General features: G+C 39.8%; 1 protein-coding gene across 1 annotated transcript in view; it reads left to right on the forward strand.

Annotated features, from left to right (window-relative positions):
• Positions 1–4708: 4708 nt before the first annotated feature.
• Positions 4709–16847, forward strand: part of TSHR (thyroid stimulating hormone receptor) — a 153437-nt gene continuing 141298 nt past the window's right edge. Inside the window, exon 1 of the mRNA XM_081291518.1 lies at positions 4709–5548. Coding sequence (XP_081147644.1) covers positions 5379–5548 — 170 coding nt within the window. The 5' untranslated portion in view covers positions 4709–5378. The remainder of the gene's footprint in view (positions 5549–16847) is intronic.

A 16847-nucleotide genomic window follows, 5' to 3' on the forward strand; every position in this document is an offset into this window, starting at 1 on the left:
CAAATGGCAGTTTCTTGTTTGAGCATGGACAGGCCTGTTATCTTTCTTGTCTTACAAGAACACCAGTTATATTGAATTAGAGCTCCTCTCTTGTAAGTTTATTTATCCTTAATTACCTTCTTAAAAGGCCTATCTCTAAATTCAGACATATTAGGGTTTCAACAAATAAATTTTATGGGGACAAAATATAGTCCACATAACTTTGCCCAAATGGTATCTATTCAGGATTAGCGTCATGAATCACCTTCCAACTACACAACTACACATTCTGTTCTAGATGTTTAGAAGAAAGAATACACCTTACAGCTTGTGATCATCTACAGTTGTAGATGTAGATGTGGCAGATATTTTTTATATATCCACATTGCCCCTTTAACTGGAAATGATTCTACTACAGCATGGGGCACTCAAAACCCTTTTCATAGTATTAAAAACTCTGTGACTATGGCTGATAAGACAAGGAGTTACACACCTGAAATAATTTGAGCCTATCAGGCTCTTTATGCTTTGAGAATTTAAAATTGGATCAAGTTTCCAATTTATTGCCTGAATAGTCTTGATGCACAGATAAGATCTGAGCCTGTCATAGAGATGTGGCCATCTTCATCTATGTTCAAGAAGCAGCAGGAAAAGCTAATCTGTCGGGGGTTGGTGGGGGTGGCAGGTGGGAAGGAGTAAAGCATAAAGAGTAAACTGTGCTTCTTTAAATACTTGTGTTCCATGATTGCCTAAAGGAAACTGGAGGAGTTAAATGATTTTAGGCCCAGACCACTTAGATTCAAATCTTAACTGTAATACCTATTAGCTATGTGACCTCAGTCAATCGACTTAATCTGTGGCTTCATTTCTCCTTTTGCCAAATGTGAATAAGAATGATATCTCATGGGCTGTGGCTGTGGCTGTGGCTCAGTGGTAGAACGCTTTGCCAGCACATGTGAGGCATGAGGTTTGATCCTCAGCACCACATAAAAATAAATAAAATAAAGGTATTGTGTCCATCTGCCACTAAGAAAAATATTTTTTAAAAAAAGAATGATATCTCATGAGCAGAATTGATTGGGGGACAAAATAAAGTATGTGAAGCATGCAGCCCAGTGCTCACAGTGAGTGTTCTTGGACCTATATACTATGATACCCTACTGTGTCAGTTCCATGAACATGGGGACTTGATTCTGTTCTAGATGTTTTGAATAAAGAATATATCTTACAGCTTGTGATTATTTCCCTTTCAAAACTTAAGTTAGTTTTGTTGATTAAAACCCAAAGACCCTTGGCTAAGATTACACTAGTGAAGCCATCCACTCCAAGATCCAAGGTAGTAATTCCACATCTAGTTTCTTGAGCATTCTCATCAGAAATACCTTTGAGCCACACCAAACATTAAACACCTGGAAGGGTGAATCAGTAAAATGTTCTAGGGAACTGGGGTTGTTGTTCAGTGGTATAGTGCTTGGCTATCTGCTGCAATGTTCTGGGTTCAATCTCCAGCACTGCAAAAATGAAATAAAAATACAGAGTTTCTGGAATGGAGCTAGTCTGAAAGCATTGACATGATCATCATAACTCAACTCTTTTTGAATGGGTAAGAATGGAGAAGGGAACACAGATGTCATGTAAGAAACTGCTACCAGGCATAGTGGTGCATGCCTGTAATCCTATTGGCTCGGGAGGCTGAGGCAGGAGGATAGAAAGGTCAAAGCCAGCCTCAGCAATTTAGCAAGGCCCTAAGCAACTCAGCAAAACCCTGTCTCTTAAAACACACACACACACACACACACACAGGCTAGGGGTGTAGTTCAGTGTTTAAGTGCCCCTGGGTTCAGTCACTGGTACCAGAAAAGAAAGAAAGAAAGAAAGAAAGAAAGAAAGAAAGAAAGAAAGAAAGAAAGAAAGAAAGAAAGGGAGGGAGGGAGGGAGGGAGGGAGGGAAAGGAAAGGAAAGGAAAGGAAAGGAAAGGAAAGGAAGGAAAGGAAAGGAAAAGAAAAGAAAAGAAAAGAAAAGAAAAGAAAAGAAAAGAAAAGAAAAGAAAAGAAAAACTGTTTCAGTGGTTGATAGAAGCAGTGGTATTTCAAGCAGAAGAGTCAGAAGTTGTGATTCGCCAGTACCTTGCAAACTCATACCACTGTGAAATGGCAACGGCAGACAGATTATTTCCATGTGGCATAAAATAAATATCAAGTTTGTCTTCAAATATTTATTTTTCCTCAAATATTTACAAGGCCCTGTGAGATTGCTAAAGTCACAAACCCATGAAACCAGCTCTGCTCTCACAAAAGAGTCAAGGCATATGCCATCAAAGAAAGTATCATGAACAAGCTCAATCCTCCAAAACAAAAGTTTTATGATTAGAAATGTGATATGACACAGAGAATAAGAAGGTCCTTAAATGGCAGGGGGAGCTAGGAGTTTGGGACATAAACACAAAAGTGTAGGGGAATAGTCTATGTCCAGAGAAGTCCATGTCCAAGCAAGCAATATTCATAGCTTGTACCTTGCTGTCCCACCCAATAGCATCAGGGGATGATGTGTCTTCAAAAGCAACCTCCATGTTTCCTGGACGTCCCAGCCTAAGTGATGATCACCTGTAACATTAGACTTTGCTTGGTTTCATCCTGCCACCACAGATGGCAAAGCCCCCTTGTACTATCACAAGATAATTATAAGAAAGAAGACGCCACATAAAACACTGTAGATAAACTAAAAAGGAAATACCCAAAATTTTGATTTGGTGGGAATGAATGAAGCAGTGGTGAAATCTTACTCTCTTAACACCAGCAGAAAAGGATCATAAGTAGTTGTTGACTCTTATAAGTTTTAAAGCTAACTGAAAACTAAGAGTCAAAATAAAACATAAGATGTTGCATCTATGGTATTGACCACTATTCAGTTGTCATCTTTAGCTATTCATTCTGCAGAACCATGGTTGATCCCATAATATTCTTTTCAGTCATACACTTACTATTTACAAGCAGTTATCACATTCATGAGCATCAGTTTTATAACATCGCCATTCAGATGCACACCACTTTCTAATATATGGACTGTGTTAATGGCTCTTCAACAAAAATGGAAAACCTAGCATTCCATAGCCCTTCTCATTCATTTGTTACATTTAAAAGGATATTTTGTGTGTTTAATGGATCTGAGTACAAACACTTTGCTCTTCATTTAAGCTGATTCATCATCTCAACTTGTGTTTATTCGCTCTGGTTTAAAAGTTATGTAAGAAAATTGCCTTTATGATCATCATAGCCATTTGTTGAACAGGCTATAAGAACATGTTATCCTGAAAGCTTGTTCCAATTTACTGAATTGAAACTGTTCGTCTTAGGATATTTTACTTACATTATGATCTACTAAGCCAATTTATGCTGTCTAAATCTTGGTTTAAAATGGTATAGACTTTAGCACACCACTTCTATTTCTAGCAAAGATGGAAAAACAGAGACCAGATTTACATTCCCATCAGAATAACAAACAAACAAAAAAACAAATGTTAGCCATTCATAGCAGGGCCAAGTATGGACAGACATCATAATAAAAAAAAACTGCTTTTACCAAAAAAAAAAAAAAGGCAAAACATATGAAATAATGGTTTTCAAGTGGACACAGAAAAAGGATAGTGATCCCATTGAGAGAGGAAACAGATGAGGAACGCTTCTGACTGCCACAACTTACTGCCTTGAGAAAGTATCCAGGCCAGGGTGCAAGGAGAAGGAGCCCAGGCAGAGCCCAGTGATGCTCTGAATTAAAGAGATGTATGCCTCTCCTCCCTCTCCAGCCTCCCCTGCGGTGGTGAGGTCACAGCGTCTTGGAGTCCTCCCTCCTCCCACCCCTCCAGCTCCCTGATCTCCCTCTGCCTGGGGGAATCGGAGGCTCAAAGGACTGAGAATAAGACAGTAGCTCAGGATGAAGACATAGCCTTGGGGACCAGTGGAAAAATGAGGCTGGAGTCCCTGCTGCAGCTGGTATTGCTGCTCTCCCTGCCCAGGAGTCTGGGGGGCAGGGGGTGAGCATCTCCACCCTGCGAGTGCCACCAGGAGGACGACTTCAAAACCCCTAAAGCAATAGCAAAGTAATGGCTAAGTCAGCCAAGAAGACACAATGGAATCATAAAAATTTCTGGATTAATCCAGAACGATGCTTTTTGTAAAAAAAAAAAAGGGGGGGGAATGAAATTAAAGTAGGAAAATATAAAATGAACACCAAGATTATGTACTTCAAGCCTAATATTAGTAATGATATCAGATGTAAATGATCTATACAACATAAGTAAAAGCAATTTCTTATTAAAGGAATCATGCAGTATGTAAGGAGTTGATATTCCTTTTGCACCAACAGAAATTAGCTAAGCAATTGAAGACTTTTAAGAAGGAAATTGGCACAATCTGGTTAATTTCGTAATTAGTCTTTTTTGGCTAATGTGTGAAGAACGATGAGTAGATAGATAATGGTGTACCACATACGTATTCCTTTTGCCCCCTTGGCGGGGGTGGGGCATGAAGTAATAACATTTCTAGGAAGACCAGAATTTCCAGATTTCCAGCCAGCCTCAAATATGTATCCCGAGGCTGGAGGAGTGCGATCCATTTGGGGTACCAGGAAGGGTTTCTGTCTTTCCCGGTTCTCCCCAGCAGATGGCCCCAGAGCCCGGTTCCTGACTCGCCTGGAGGAGTAGCGAGGTTGCGGGGAAGAGATGGTCGCTTCCTGGAGGATGCTGGCGGCGACTCCTGCGGGAGAGGGCCACTGGCGCGGAGCGATCGGGGTGGGCGCTGGAGTCGGGCGGCCTCGAAGATCAAAGGTCCGCCAGGGCGGTCGCGCGCCCGCTTGGGCTGCACCCGGGGCTGGCCTGGGCGGTGAGCCAGCCCCAGACTCTCAGCAGCGAAGCTGAAGTTCAGCAGCACCGTCCAATCCAAGCTGGCTTTCCCGGGCTAAAGTGCGTGCGGGTGGGTCCTGGGCACGGAGAAAGGTGGTGTTTTGCATTTTACAGAAAAAGTAGGGAGAATGGTTTCTAAAGAAGGCTTTGAAGAGAAATAATAGGAAGGAACGAGTTGGGGTGGGTTAGAAAACAGAGGGAATAGCCCGCGCCGGTGCCTGGGAACAGACGGAGCGGGCTGCGTGGCTCAAGCCAAAAAAAAAAAAAAAAAAAAAGTGAAACAAGTAGGCTTGTTTGGGTAGAGAGTTGCCTAGGGAAGCTGAGCACTTGAGAGCCTCTCCTCCCTCTCCAGCCTCCCCTGCGGTGGTGAGGTCACAGCCTCTTGGAGTCCTCCCTCCTCCCACCCCTCCAGCTCCCTGATCTCCCTCTGCCTGAGGCGCAAAGGACTGAGAATAAGACAGTAGCTCAGGATGAAGATATAGCCTTGGGGACCAGTGGAAAAATGAGGCTGGAGTCCCTGCTGCAGCTGGTATTGCTGCTCTCCCTGCCCAGGAGTCTGGGGGGCAGGGGGTGTCCATCTCCACCCTGCGAGTGCCACCAGGAGGACGACTTCAAAGTCACCTGCAAGGATATTCACCGCATCCCCAGCCTACCGCCCAGTACGCAGACTCTGTGAGTACACGGGAGAGGAAAGGGTAGGATGCAGAGGCCAAAGACACCTGGAAAGGTGGACACTTGGAAGTGCACGAAACAGCTTGAAAACTGGCCAAAGTAGATTGGTATATTGTGTGTGTGTGTGTGTGCGCGCGCTCTCGCATGTCTCTGTCCCTAAGTAAAAATGTCATCAAGTCACACTTGGAAAGTTATCATTCCTGACACCCTCGTGTTTTAACAAAAGAAAAGGTAACAAAACTCTAGTAGGAAATGACTCATTGAGGTGTTCTTTCTAAAATGCTACCTTTATGCACTTCACCTATTCCTATCCCTGACTGAATCTTGGTTTCACTTCCAATATTACTAAGATTAAAAGCAATTCAAGAACAAACTTTGTAAATTTTATCTTGGGTTACAAAATTGCAAAAAAAAAAAATCTCTTTTTAGTTTTTCTAGATAAGAAAATGTCTTAGTTCTGCTTATTTATCAAATAGTTGTCAAAAAATTAATCAGGAACCCATTTAAAAATGTACCCTTCACCCAATATATATAATTTCTTAATGGTGAACTGCCCACCAAGGAGTGCATCTAGAACTCCTCTTTTTGATAATCATGGAAGAAGTGTAAAGCAATGAAATTATGAAATTTCATGAACCATGTTTTTTTTTTATCTGAAGATTAAGTTAGAAATTTGGTGGCAACTAAAATCACTCATACAGACACATGCACACACACTCAGGTCCACACACACAATGTTTCTTAACAGAAATTTAAATTAATGATTATTGAAAGGATAACTGTAGTCAACACTAAGGTAAAAGGGCTTTTTAATTTATTTAAAAAAGGAAGAAGAACAGAAAGAAAGAATGATCAAACAACCTGGACTGGTTACCTAGTTAAAGAAAGAAAATACAGACTACTTAAAAAAAAAAAAAAGTAGATGGCTGAAAAACAGTTGTACAGTTCTCAAGAATTCAGCTCATAGGAACACTCAACAGTTGATAGTGAATGTTGTAGCCTTGGTACGTACATATTTCTGTGCTTGAAGAGATCCTAGTTTCTTATATCACCTGGATTAATTAGTGCAATAACCTCTAAGCACTTCTTCATTCTCCTTGATGCCATTACAGAATAAATTAAGTTCTCATCTTCTTGATGAAACTGCTACATTGGTTCTGTACAGCTTCTAGAATAAAATTATTCTGTTCACACTGTAAGATCTGGCCCAGTATGTCAAACCTCTCTGCTTCTAATTTATCTGACTTCCCACTCCTACTGAGCACAACTTCTAACATATCCCCCCAAAGTTCTCTGCTTACACCAGTGCCCTTGCTCCCCCTCCCACATTCTGTCCCCCACCTGAAGTGCCTTCCTTTTTTCTTTGTCTGGCTTGTGTCTATTTAGATTTGGAGTCAGTTCCTTTAAGAAGCTTCTCCTGACCATGATGCCTAGGCTGGGTAAACAACCCTCCTTCTCAATGTTCTGTGCATGAATATGATCCTAGTCCTTATATACTGTGTGCTTTCCTATGACTTTTTCTTTTGAGGAATAAGCCCAGGGGCACTTGACCACTGAGCCACACCCCAGCTTTTTTTATTTTTTATTTTGAGACCAGATCTCACTAAGTTGCTTAGGGCCTCACTAAGAGTTGCTGAGGCTGGCTTTGAACTCGCAATCATCCTGCCTCAGCCTCCAGAGTTGCTGGGATTACAGGTGTGTGCCACTGTGCTTGGCTCCTGTGACTCATCTTTATTCACATACCTACCTGTGTAGAAATGAATTCCTCTAACACAGTGACCCTGTCACTCTGAATTCCTCAAACCCAGCAGAGGAACTGAAATTGTTTAGAAGCTCAAATAAAGCTCATATGAATGAGTGAATAAATGAATATGGTGGCCATAGGTTGTCCACTGGTGGTGGGAAGACCAGAGCAAAAGTTATCAGTGGCAGAATTTCAAGAGTCCTTGGAGAGAGATGTGGCTCTGAGAATGCAAAGGAACTTAGAATCATGTTGAGCAAAACTACACCACCTGTTGAGAGAAGGACTGTCAGAGAACAAGCCATGGGATAGGAGTCAGGAAACCCTCCTCTCTTCATTCTTTCCTCAAGAAACAGGGTGAGATCCTTTATTTGGAAGATTTCAACTTTTGTTCAGAGTAAAAGAGAAGGTTCAATTAGGTGCTTTCTGATGTCACGATGCTATTGAGTATACTCTGAGGGAAACCATTGAATCACAAAGAGTGATTGGATAAAGACAGCAAGGAGCATGTGACCTTGAGAATAACGGGGACAAGGTACTGTGTTCTGAACAATGAGGACTTTCTGAGATGGGGAAGAGAAAACTAATGAAAAATGTGGGTTAGATGCTATGATGTTCTCATTTAAACAAGAACTACAACCATCTGTGACAGCAGCAAAGTGATTTTTTTAATCTTTTGGGGGCAGTAGAACTCTTCCGTCAAAGGAAAGACTATGGGAGAAGTCAAATACATAAAGCTAATGGTTGTGCTGTGCTTATTTATGTGGGGCCCTGGTCTCAGCACTTTGCATCAATTTACCCACTGAGTCCTCACAAAATCCAAGTAAGTAGGTGATTTTATTATCCTCATTTATAAAATGGGGTCATTGAGGCGCACACACACACACACACACACACACACACACACACTCGTGTCACTCAGCTTGTAAACGGTGGAGACAGGATTTGAAATATCATATTGAACTACAAAGGCTGCCATCAGATGTACGTGGGTCTTGCCCTGCCAGCTTTCCCCCAGGATGGTCATGAGGTTTTAGAGAAAAAAGTTTGAAAACCAGTGATGTTCAATAAAACACATATAACATTGAGGGACGTTGGCCAGAGAAGTATGCAAGAACTCAGAAATTAGGAGATTGGGGGAAAGGAAAGAAGGGAGAGGAAATGAGAGAGAGGGGTGAAGAGAGGGAAGAAGGAAGGGAGGGAAAGAAAACTCACCTTTTAAGTTCCAGGAGGCATTCCCTGAAGCACCAAACCATATTTTTGCCATTAATAAATAACTTGTTCAAGGAAGCAATCCCTTTTCTGAAGCTACTTAAATTAAAACATCCATTGCTGAGGGATGTTTTCTGACCAGAGCTATGGGGTATTGTTCTGATGTACCTCTTTTTGAAGTTTTTGAAGATCCTGCACTGATTTAAATGGAAGGACTCGTGCTCTTGTAGTTACTTGCCTTATTTCTGAATCCTTTATCCAGATGCTATAGAATCATTGCTTAGCCATTTTACAAATTACCATGGTGCTGAGAACAATTTTTCCTAAGCCTTAACTTCCACCCATATTTCATGGTGTTGAAAGGTACTACACAGGCCTCAGCTTTCTGTGATACCCATACCCCTGGCCCATGATGTCTGGGAGACAGTTACACTGTTTGTGTCTCTTACTGAAGAGGTAGTTCTGAGTCTTTTCCTCACCTGTGTCCTCCAGTGGTCATGAGACAGTGACTTTAACAGGGCCGGGGTGCCAGGGTTGGGGGGGGGGTGAGGAGAGGGAGAGCTAGTACCCCCACTCCCCAGTGGAACATTCAACAATCTCTGATATGCAGAAAGTCTGAAAAAAATTGACTCTCCCCAATTGGGAATTAGTGATTTAAGGTAATTTAAATGAAGCAAAAGAATAAAATTATAAATTTAAATTTGGGGGCTGGGGTATAATGTAGGTCAGTAACAGAGGCCCTGAATTTGAGTCCCAGTACTGAAAAAAAATTAATTTTGGAATATAATTATAGATTATAATGACCTGAAAATGAAGCTCGGCAAGACTGATCCATCAATCTCTCATATTCAGAAAGTTGACATTTTTTTTTGTACCTCTATGTATAAGAGGACCATCCTTCTCTGAATGAGACATTGATAGTCATTCTGGATTTGTGTGGATTGTTCCTCCAGAAAGTGCCAACTTGCCTTGCCTTGTCCCTTTAACCTACCCACTTGCAGTTTCATCGTGGCAGTAATTGCCATCTCTCCTTCCTCTAACCCCCACCACTGTTCAGTGTCTTAGGATTCAATGAAGTAAATGGTTTTTCCACCACACACGTGTTTCTCTTCAGAAATGTTTCTGAAGGAGTGGCTGTCTCTGTTGTGGTTTTGAGGTTGTTTTTAGTCGTTTGCATGCTGCATCTGCACACTATCCCAGTGTTTTCTAAACTAGATAATCATTCATCATCTTTGGGATTTTTGCCCTGTGTACCATCTGTGCTACTATTTCCTCAATATATTTTAAGTAGACCACTTTTTTAACTGAAAGAAATTTATTTAGGAAAGCATACATCGCTGCTATAAATGCAAAATTATCATGACTTATTTAAGTGAGAGGTAAACAGAAAACTGAGTATAACAAAAACAAAAATGTAATGAAATTCTAGGAATAGGTTATTGTCTGTGAATGCTGTGAATACAAGGCTCCCTTCTCTTTGCAAAGAGAAAGAGTAGGAAGTGTTGAGAAGCATTAAACAGATCCAACCCTACTCTGTGTCCTTGATAGTATCAGAAGGACTGAAAGACAATAGGAAAAGGAATCAATTTTATTATCAATATTATTTCACGCTATGTAAGCTAATCTCATATATCTTCAAATCATCCCTGTTCCCCATATTTCAAAATGGTTTTAGTAACAATCAGTGGTCATAAACTGAATAACAATCAGTTTCTAACCTAAAAAAGAGGTTCTCTATGTCCAGACAACACAGCCCAATAAAATAGAAAGAAAGAAAGATAGAATCCATCTTGCACCATGTAATGACATATCAGTTAATGACAAACCACATATACAATAATGTATACGTAGTATAGCCTAGCTGTGGAATGGGCTATACAAACCACCATCCAGGTTTTTATAAGCATATTCTATGATATATCACCACCGTTAAGTGATGCATAACTCTATATAAAAATAAAATTTAAAAAAATATGTGTAACCCCAGTGGTACACACCTATAATCCCAGCAGCTTGGGAGTCTGAGGCAAGAGGATTGCAAGTTCAGATCCAGCCTCAGCAACTTAACAAGGCCCTAAAACAACTTAAGGAGACACTGTTTTTAAATAATATAGTAAAAAGAGATAGGGATATGGCTCAGGCTCAATGGTTAAGCACCCCTGGGTTTAATCGCCAGTACTATATATATATATATATATATATATATATATGCATATATTATTTATATATTACATTTTAATGTATATATAGCATATATTTCAGTTAAGATTTTCTATAGTAACAGATAACCCATTCTGCCCAGTTAAGAAGGAAAGAAATATTTAAAAGAATGATATAATTTACATGTTATATGATTTTATTGTCTGTTGACATCTTTATCCCAAGTGAATAAATCAACTCCTTCAGCTTTCAGGTCCTTTTCAGAATTCCTTACAGCTCTTGAAACTCTTCTTTCCCATTATTTTAGAACAAGGCTTTCAAAATAGGCCAGTGTCCATAGCCTGCAAGGAGTTAGAGCCACAGCTAATGATCTGGTTAGGACAGTTTTTTAACCACAGCCACTGAACATCTGAGGTCCTATAACTGTTGGCTCTATATTGCCACCAATATTTTCTCAATTGTCCCTGACTCTCTTTGTTTGTTTTCAGTACTGGGGATTAAATCCAGAGGCTCTCTACTACTGAGTTACACGCTCAGCTCTTTTATTGTATTTTGAGACAGGGTCTTGTTAATTTGCTGAGACTGGCCTTGAACTTGCTATACCCTGTCTTCACCTCTCTGAGAGGTATACACTACCACACCAAGCCTGTCCCTGCCTATTTGAGTCAGAGAGTGTTATCCTATATGGAGGATCTTATTGGTATAAAGGTACCTGCCTTGTCCTAGCTGCTAGAAGAGGAGGTCTGGGAGAGGCATGCAATGTGGAATTCCCACCAAAGAGGGGCCATATGCCCTCAACATCACTTATCACTTCCTTTATTCTGCTTTGGGTATATCCAAGACACTGTGTTGAGTGCTGGATTGGATGAAGGACACTACCAACACTCTCCTCTAGGATCTTCTAGTATAGTGCAGAAGCTAACGATTAGTCAGATAGCCACATAAACATGTAATTACAGTTGTGCAAGTGTGCTGAGTGTTCTTGGCAGGGGTGGGGGACTAACTTACGTAAACTGAAGTTCAGAGAAGGCTTTAAGCCTGAAGAACTGGTAGGAGTTGAGTATGAAGAATTGCAGGGGCAAGGGCATAGAGTGGGAAAGATGGGTTTCAAGAACCAATGAGCAATAAAATTGGTTACTATTCCCTTTATAACGCAGCATAGGGAGGGGGTGGGTAAATGTCTTTATAAAGTAATATTTAATTAAAGTAATGAATGCAAAACCTGGGTTTTTCTTGAGTTTTCCATATATAGTAGTATACCAAGACTCCTAGGGGATGCCTGACAGTCTATGTATACTGTTATATGTTTTTCCTATGCATACATTCTTGATATAAAGTTAATTTATGAATAAGGTAAATTAAGAGATTAGCAACAATAAATAATAATAAAATGGAACAATAGTAACAATGTACTGTAATAAAAGGTGTGTGGATATGGCCTCTGTCTCAAAAGAATCAAGATAAATAGTAATGTCTTTGAACCACAGTTGATTCCAGGTACCTGTAACCATAGAAAGTAAAAATGTGGATAAAGAGGGACCATTGTATATTGTTGAATTTGTAAGTCTAATTAATTACAACCATTACTTTAAGGGGTATTATTTAATAATACTTTCATGAGTTATTTAATATATTATTGAATGAAATAATTTAAATAAAAAGTTTGTTTTGTACTTGAATGTTTGACAAAAGTTTCCCAATACTTAGGAAATTCTAGAGAATCTACTAAATTAGACCTTACAAGTGCTAAGAATCCCGCATTTTTAGATATCTCAATACTATTTGTAGGGACAGGAGAGGAGAAAGTACCTTGTCTGGAGTGAGACCATTTGGGTCGAATGCCTTGCTTTCTGTCCTTGGTATGCTCTTGGGAACATTTATCTAAATTCTCTGCGCCTTGGAATCTTCATTCATAAAATAAGAATAATAATATTACCTGCCTTATCAGATTGATAGGAGATGTAGATGAATTACTACGTTAAATGATAGTTTTCAAAGCAAGGTAAAATTATAACTTTCATACTGCCACAAGTTGAACACATGTTAAATATTTTAATTGACTCATTGCTGAGTATATATTAGTTTCCTAAGGCTGTCATAACACAGCACCACAAACCAGGTGCCCTTAAACAGTAGAAATTTGACTCTGTTGTAGTTCTGGAAGCTGAAAGTCAGGAATCAAAATGTCAGCAGGGCCAAGCTTCCTCCGAAAGCTCAAGGGAAGAATCCTCCATGACTCTTCCTAGCTTCCCAGGGCCGCCAGCAATATTTGTTGCTCCGTGTATTACTTCAATCACTAGCTTTAGAGCCCACCCCAATCAAGTATGGCCTCAACTTAATTAAATACATCTACAAAACACTATTTCCAAATGCAGTCATATTCTGTGGTTCCAGCTAGATGTGAATATGGTGGGGTGGGGGTGAGACACTACTTGACCCATTATAATGAGGAAACAGGGAAGATATTACAATCTGTTTAAAGGAGAATCCACAAAAACGACATATTTGTAGATCAGGAATATCATCACTTTCTAATATACATCACAATTTGTTTATTTTTATGCTTTCTTACTTATGTTTTTTCTCTTTAAGCAAAAAACAAGCTTTTTATTTTGTTTTGGTGTGCATTTTTTCATTCAGCTGCATCCCAAGTGCCCAGAAAGAGCTCGGTATGATAGGCAGTCAATAAATATTTGCTTAACAGAGGAGTGAATGAACGCAGGAATGAAGGAATGGTTCTGGAGGCTCTTTAATGTCATTTTATTGGGTCTTTCCTGGCTTTTTATGATTCTTTTTCAAAGCCTTTGTGTTTTAGTGCTATGTTCTAGTGGATGGAATTTTGCCTATATTTCATTTTTTTCCTGGTTATTTGGGCCACCAATTCTTCAGATACTGAAATAACAGCTGATGGGGTTACACATCTCTCTCCACTTGTCTGGCCCTATGTTGAGACTGCTAAAGCCATGTTATAGACACTATTTTGGATAGTCACCTCAAAAAAATATTAACTTCACCAGGACTTCTAAACTTTTCAAATGTAATATTCCTAACTAAGTAATAGGAGAGAAATTTTCAGTGTATCAGGGAATCTCCTGATGTAAGCAAAAAAATTCCTTCAGAATTTCTAGTTTTATTATTTAAATTTAATTTCCAAAACATTATGGTCATTTTAATTCTTATTCATCACATAGGTATTAGATAGCTTATACATGTCTTCTTGGAGTATTTCCTTGTACTTTCATGGTAATGTAATAACTCATTTGAATATCCCAGAAACTCGACTTGAATGTCCAGAAGAGCAGGCCCGGTAGGGCTTTGAAGTAATTTGGGGTACAGTATTATATGCACATAAGAGTCCAACCTCAAGGATCAGACCAACTCCACTGAAGCTATGCCATTTAGTCATTATCTCGGAGACCTGGATCCACAATGCCTGGATATTTTCATCTGTATGAACAAACCCTGGCGAAGTTGGAGTCTGAGTCTATTTTCTTAGATGACCTCTGATAAAGCAGCAAGTGTAGAAAACTAATTAACAATGCTCAAAATATATTGCTCTGCCGCAGTCTGGCTGGGCACAATTCAGGAGCCACTTGTCAAAAGAAACTAACTTTATTTTTAGAACTACAAACGCCAAACAAAACAGCTCCTCATGAAAAAATCCTCAGAGCCCAACTGCCACCACCGGCTTCCCACAAGCCTCTCACCCACACAAGCCTCACCACCTCCCACAATCCTCCTGCTCTTGAGGCCGATTGGCTGGGTCGCGTGGGCAGAGCCAAAGAAGTCCCCCAATGAGCAGCTCCGTGGTCTGAAAGGGCAGGGAAACAGCCCAATGAACATCACCACAGAGGAGCCAGTCAGCTAGATGTTGCTGGGGCCGCTGTGAGCCAATCATCAGCTTTGCAGTCTGAAGGGCGGGGAAACAGCCCAATGAACATCACCGCAGAGGAGCCAATCAGCTAGATGTTGCTGGGGCTGCTGTGAACCAATCATCAGCCGGCAGCTGGAAGTTTGCTGGGGCCCCTTTGGCTGTGGCTCTCAACATCTCCCCCTCTCTGTTTAAACAACAAGCATGTGGCTTAGGGACCGTGCCTGCCTTAGGTTGTCCAATACTACATATGGTCCTTACCCATCTTCGGATGAGCTGACCTCAGGGCATCAGCCTCCTGTCTTAGGTTGGTACCATTGTAATTGGATCTTACCCGTCATTGACTACTGGTCCAGTATACAGCCACACCTGTGGAGAGGTCTTTGTCATGACAAGCAGAAGGAAGGAAGATACACCAAGCCAATTGACGGCTCTTGTTGGAAAAATTGTTCCACCGATGACATCATCAGCAAAAATACCCCAACATTACCACAAGTCGCTGCACCAACAGATAGTTCACAATGCATACGAGTGAGTTTACAATGCATACAAGTGACACATAGTTTAGGCGAGTTCTGCAAGCAGTTCAGTGATGGCTATTGCAGAAACTGTAGATTAGTTTTATCTTTGTCTTCACCGGCACTGGGATGAAGATAGGAATTCTGGCAATAATGGCTAAAGAAAAAATTATGTAACATTCCAGAAGGCACTAAAAGTAAACAATTTTCTTAACAATTTACATTGTCTTCACCAGCACTGGGATGAAGATAGGAATTCTGGCAATAATGGCTGAAGAAAAAATTGTGTAACATTCCAGAAGGCACTAAAAGAAAACAATTTTCTTAACAATTTACATTATCTTGAAGAGAATTATTAAATATAATGAAAAGGAAAGGTGAAAGTAAACAAACAGATCTGTTAACCTCTTTTTTTGTTTACATATTAAAACAATCCTTAACAGTTATTTACCCAATTTAAATTAAACCATTTAAATCACGTGCATAAAAAAAATATTTGGATCCATTTTTTCATGAGCGCTCATCATATATGATATATGGACATACATACATTCAAACATATAACACAAAACACAAGTGTGCACACATAATATAATACATACAACACATAACATAATAGTAAAGGCCTTATAACTTTTTACAGGTGAAACCTCCATTGCAATGTTTAAAAACTCTATAGTCAAAAAAAAAAAAAAAATAGAACTGATCAGCAAAACTTAACCTAGGTCTGTATGAGCTCAAAAAACAAAATAGAACTTCATGATATGGGAAAGGGCAATAATAAAATAGATATTGAAAAAAGCATCCTGGTTCTGTCTCAGATGTAAGGATAGCCAAATTGGAGTTTTGGATATCAGCTGTTATGGATTTGAGCCAAATCATCTTCTTTTTGGTCTGTAAAAATCGCTTTAGTTAATCTCTCGGGAATCCAAATTGGCTGCTGTTCTCCCTGTGGAAACACACAAACAGGCCCCCGACTCCAGACAATCACTGGGTCAGGACTTTAGTTAATCTCTCCGGAATCCAAATCGGCTGCTGTTCTTCCTGTGGAAACACACAAACAGACCCCCGACTCCAGACAATTACTGGGTCAGGACCTTTCCATTGTCCTGTTAGAATATCTTTCCAAAGTACCTTGGGCTTATGTACATTTTTTGGACACGTATGCCTTTCTGCAGCACTAAGTCCTGATGAATCCAAATTTAAAAAGTTTAGAGTAAAAAGGGTTATTTTAAGTTTATCTTTGGGGAATATATACCCCTTCCCAATTCCGTCTTTTTGCTTTAATAAGTACATTTTAATAGTTTGATGAGCTCTTTCAACTATGCCTTGTCCCTGTGGATTGTATGGGATTCCTGTTATATTAGTAATGCCAAATGATGAGCAAAATTGTTTAAAAGAGGTAGAAGTATAACCAGGGGCATTATCTGTTTTTAACTGTTTTGGAATGCCCACAGTGGCAAAATTTTGTAAGCAATGAGCTATAACATCTTTAGTTTTTTCTCCAGCATGAAGGGAGCCCATCAAAAATCCAGAAGAAGTATCAACTGTAACATGCAAATATTTTAATTTTCCAAATTCTGGCAAATGTGTGACGTCCATCTGCCAAATATGGTTAGGTATCAATCCTCTAGGATTGACTCCAAGATTAACTTGTGGTAAAAAGGTCACACAATTTTGAAATTGTTTTATTATTTGTCTAGCTTGTTCCTTAGTTATTTTAAAATGCTTTTGTAAAGTATTAGCATTGACATGGAACCTTTTATGAAAATTTATAGCTTCTTCTAGTGTAGAGAA

Source organism: Spermophilus citellus (genome assembly GCF_964194105.1).
Source record: "Spermophilus citellus genome assembly, chromosome: 4".
NCBI lineage: Eukaryota > Metazoa > Chordata > Mammalia > Rodentia > Sciuridae > Spermophilus > Spermophilus citellus.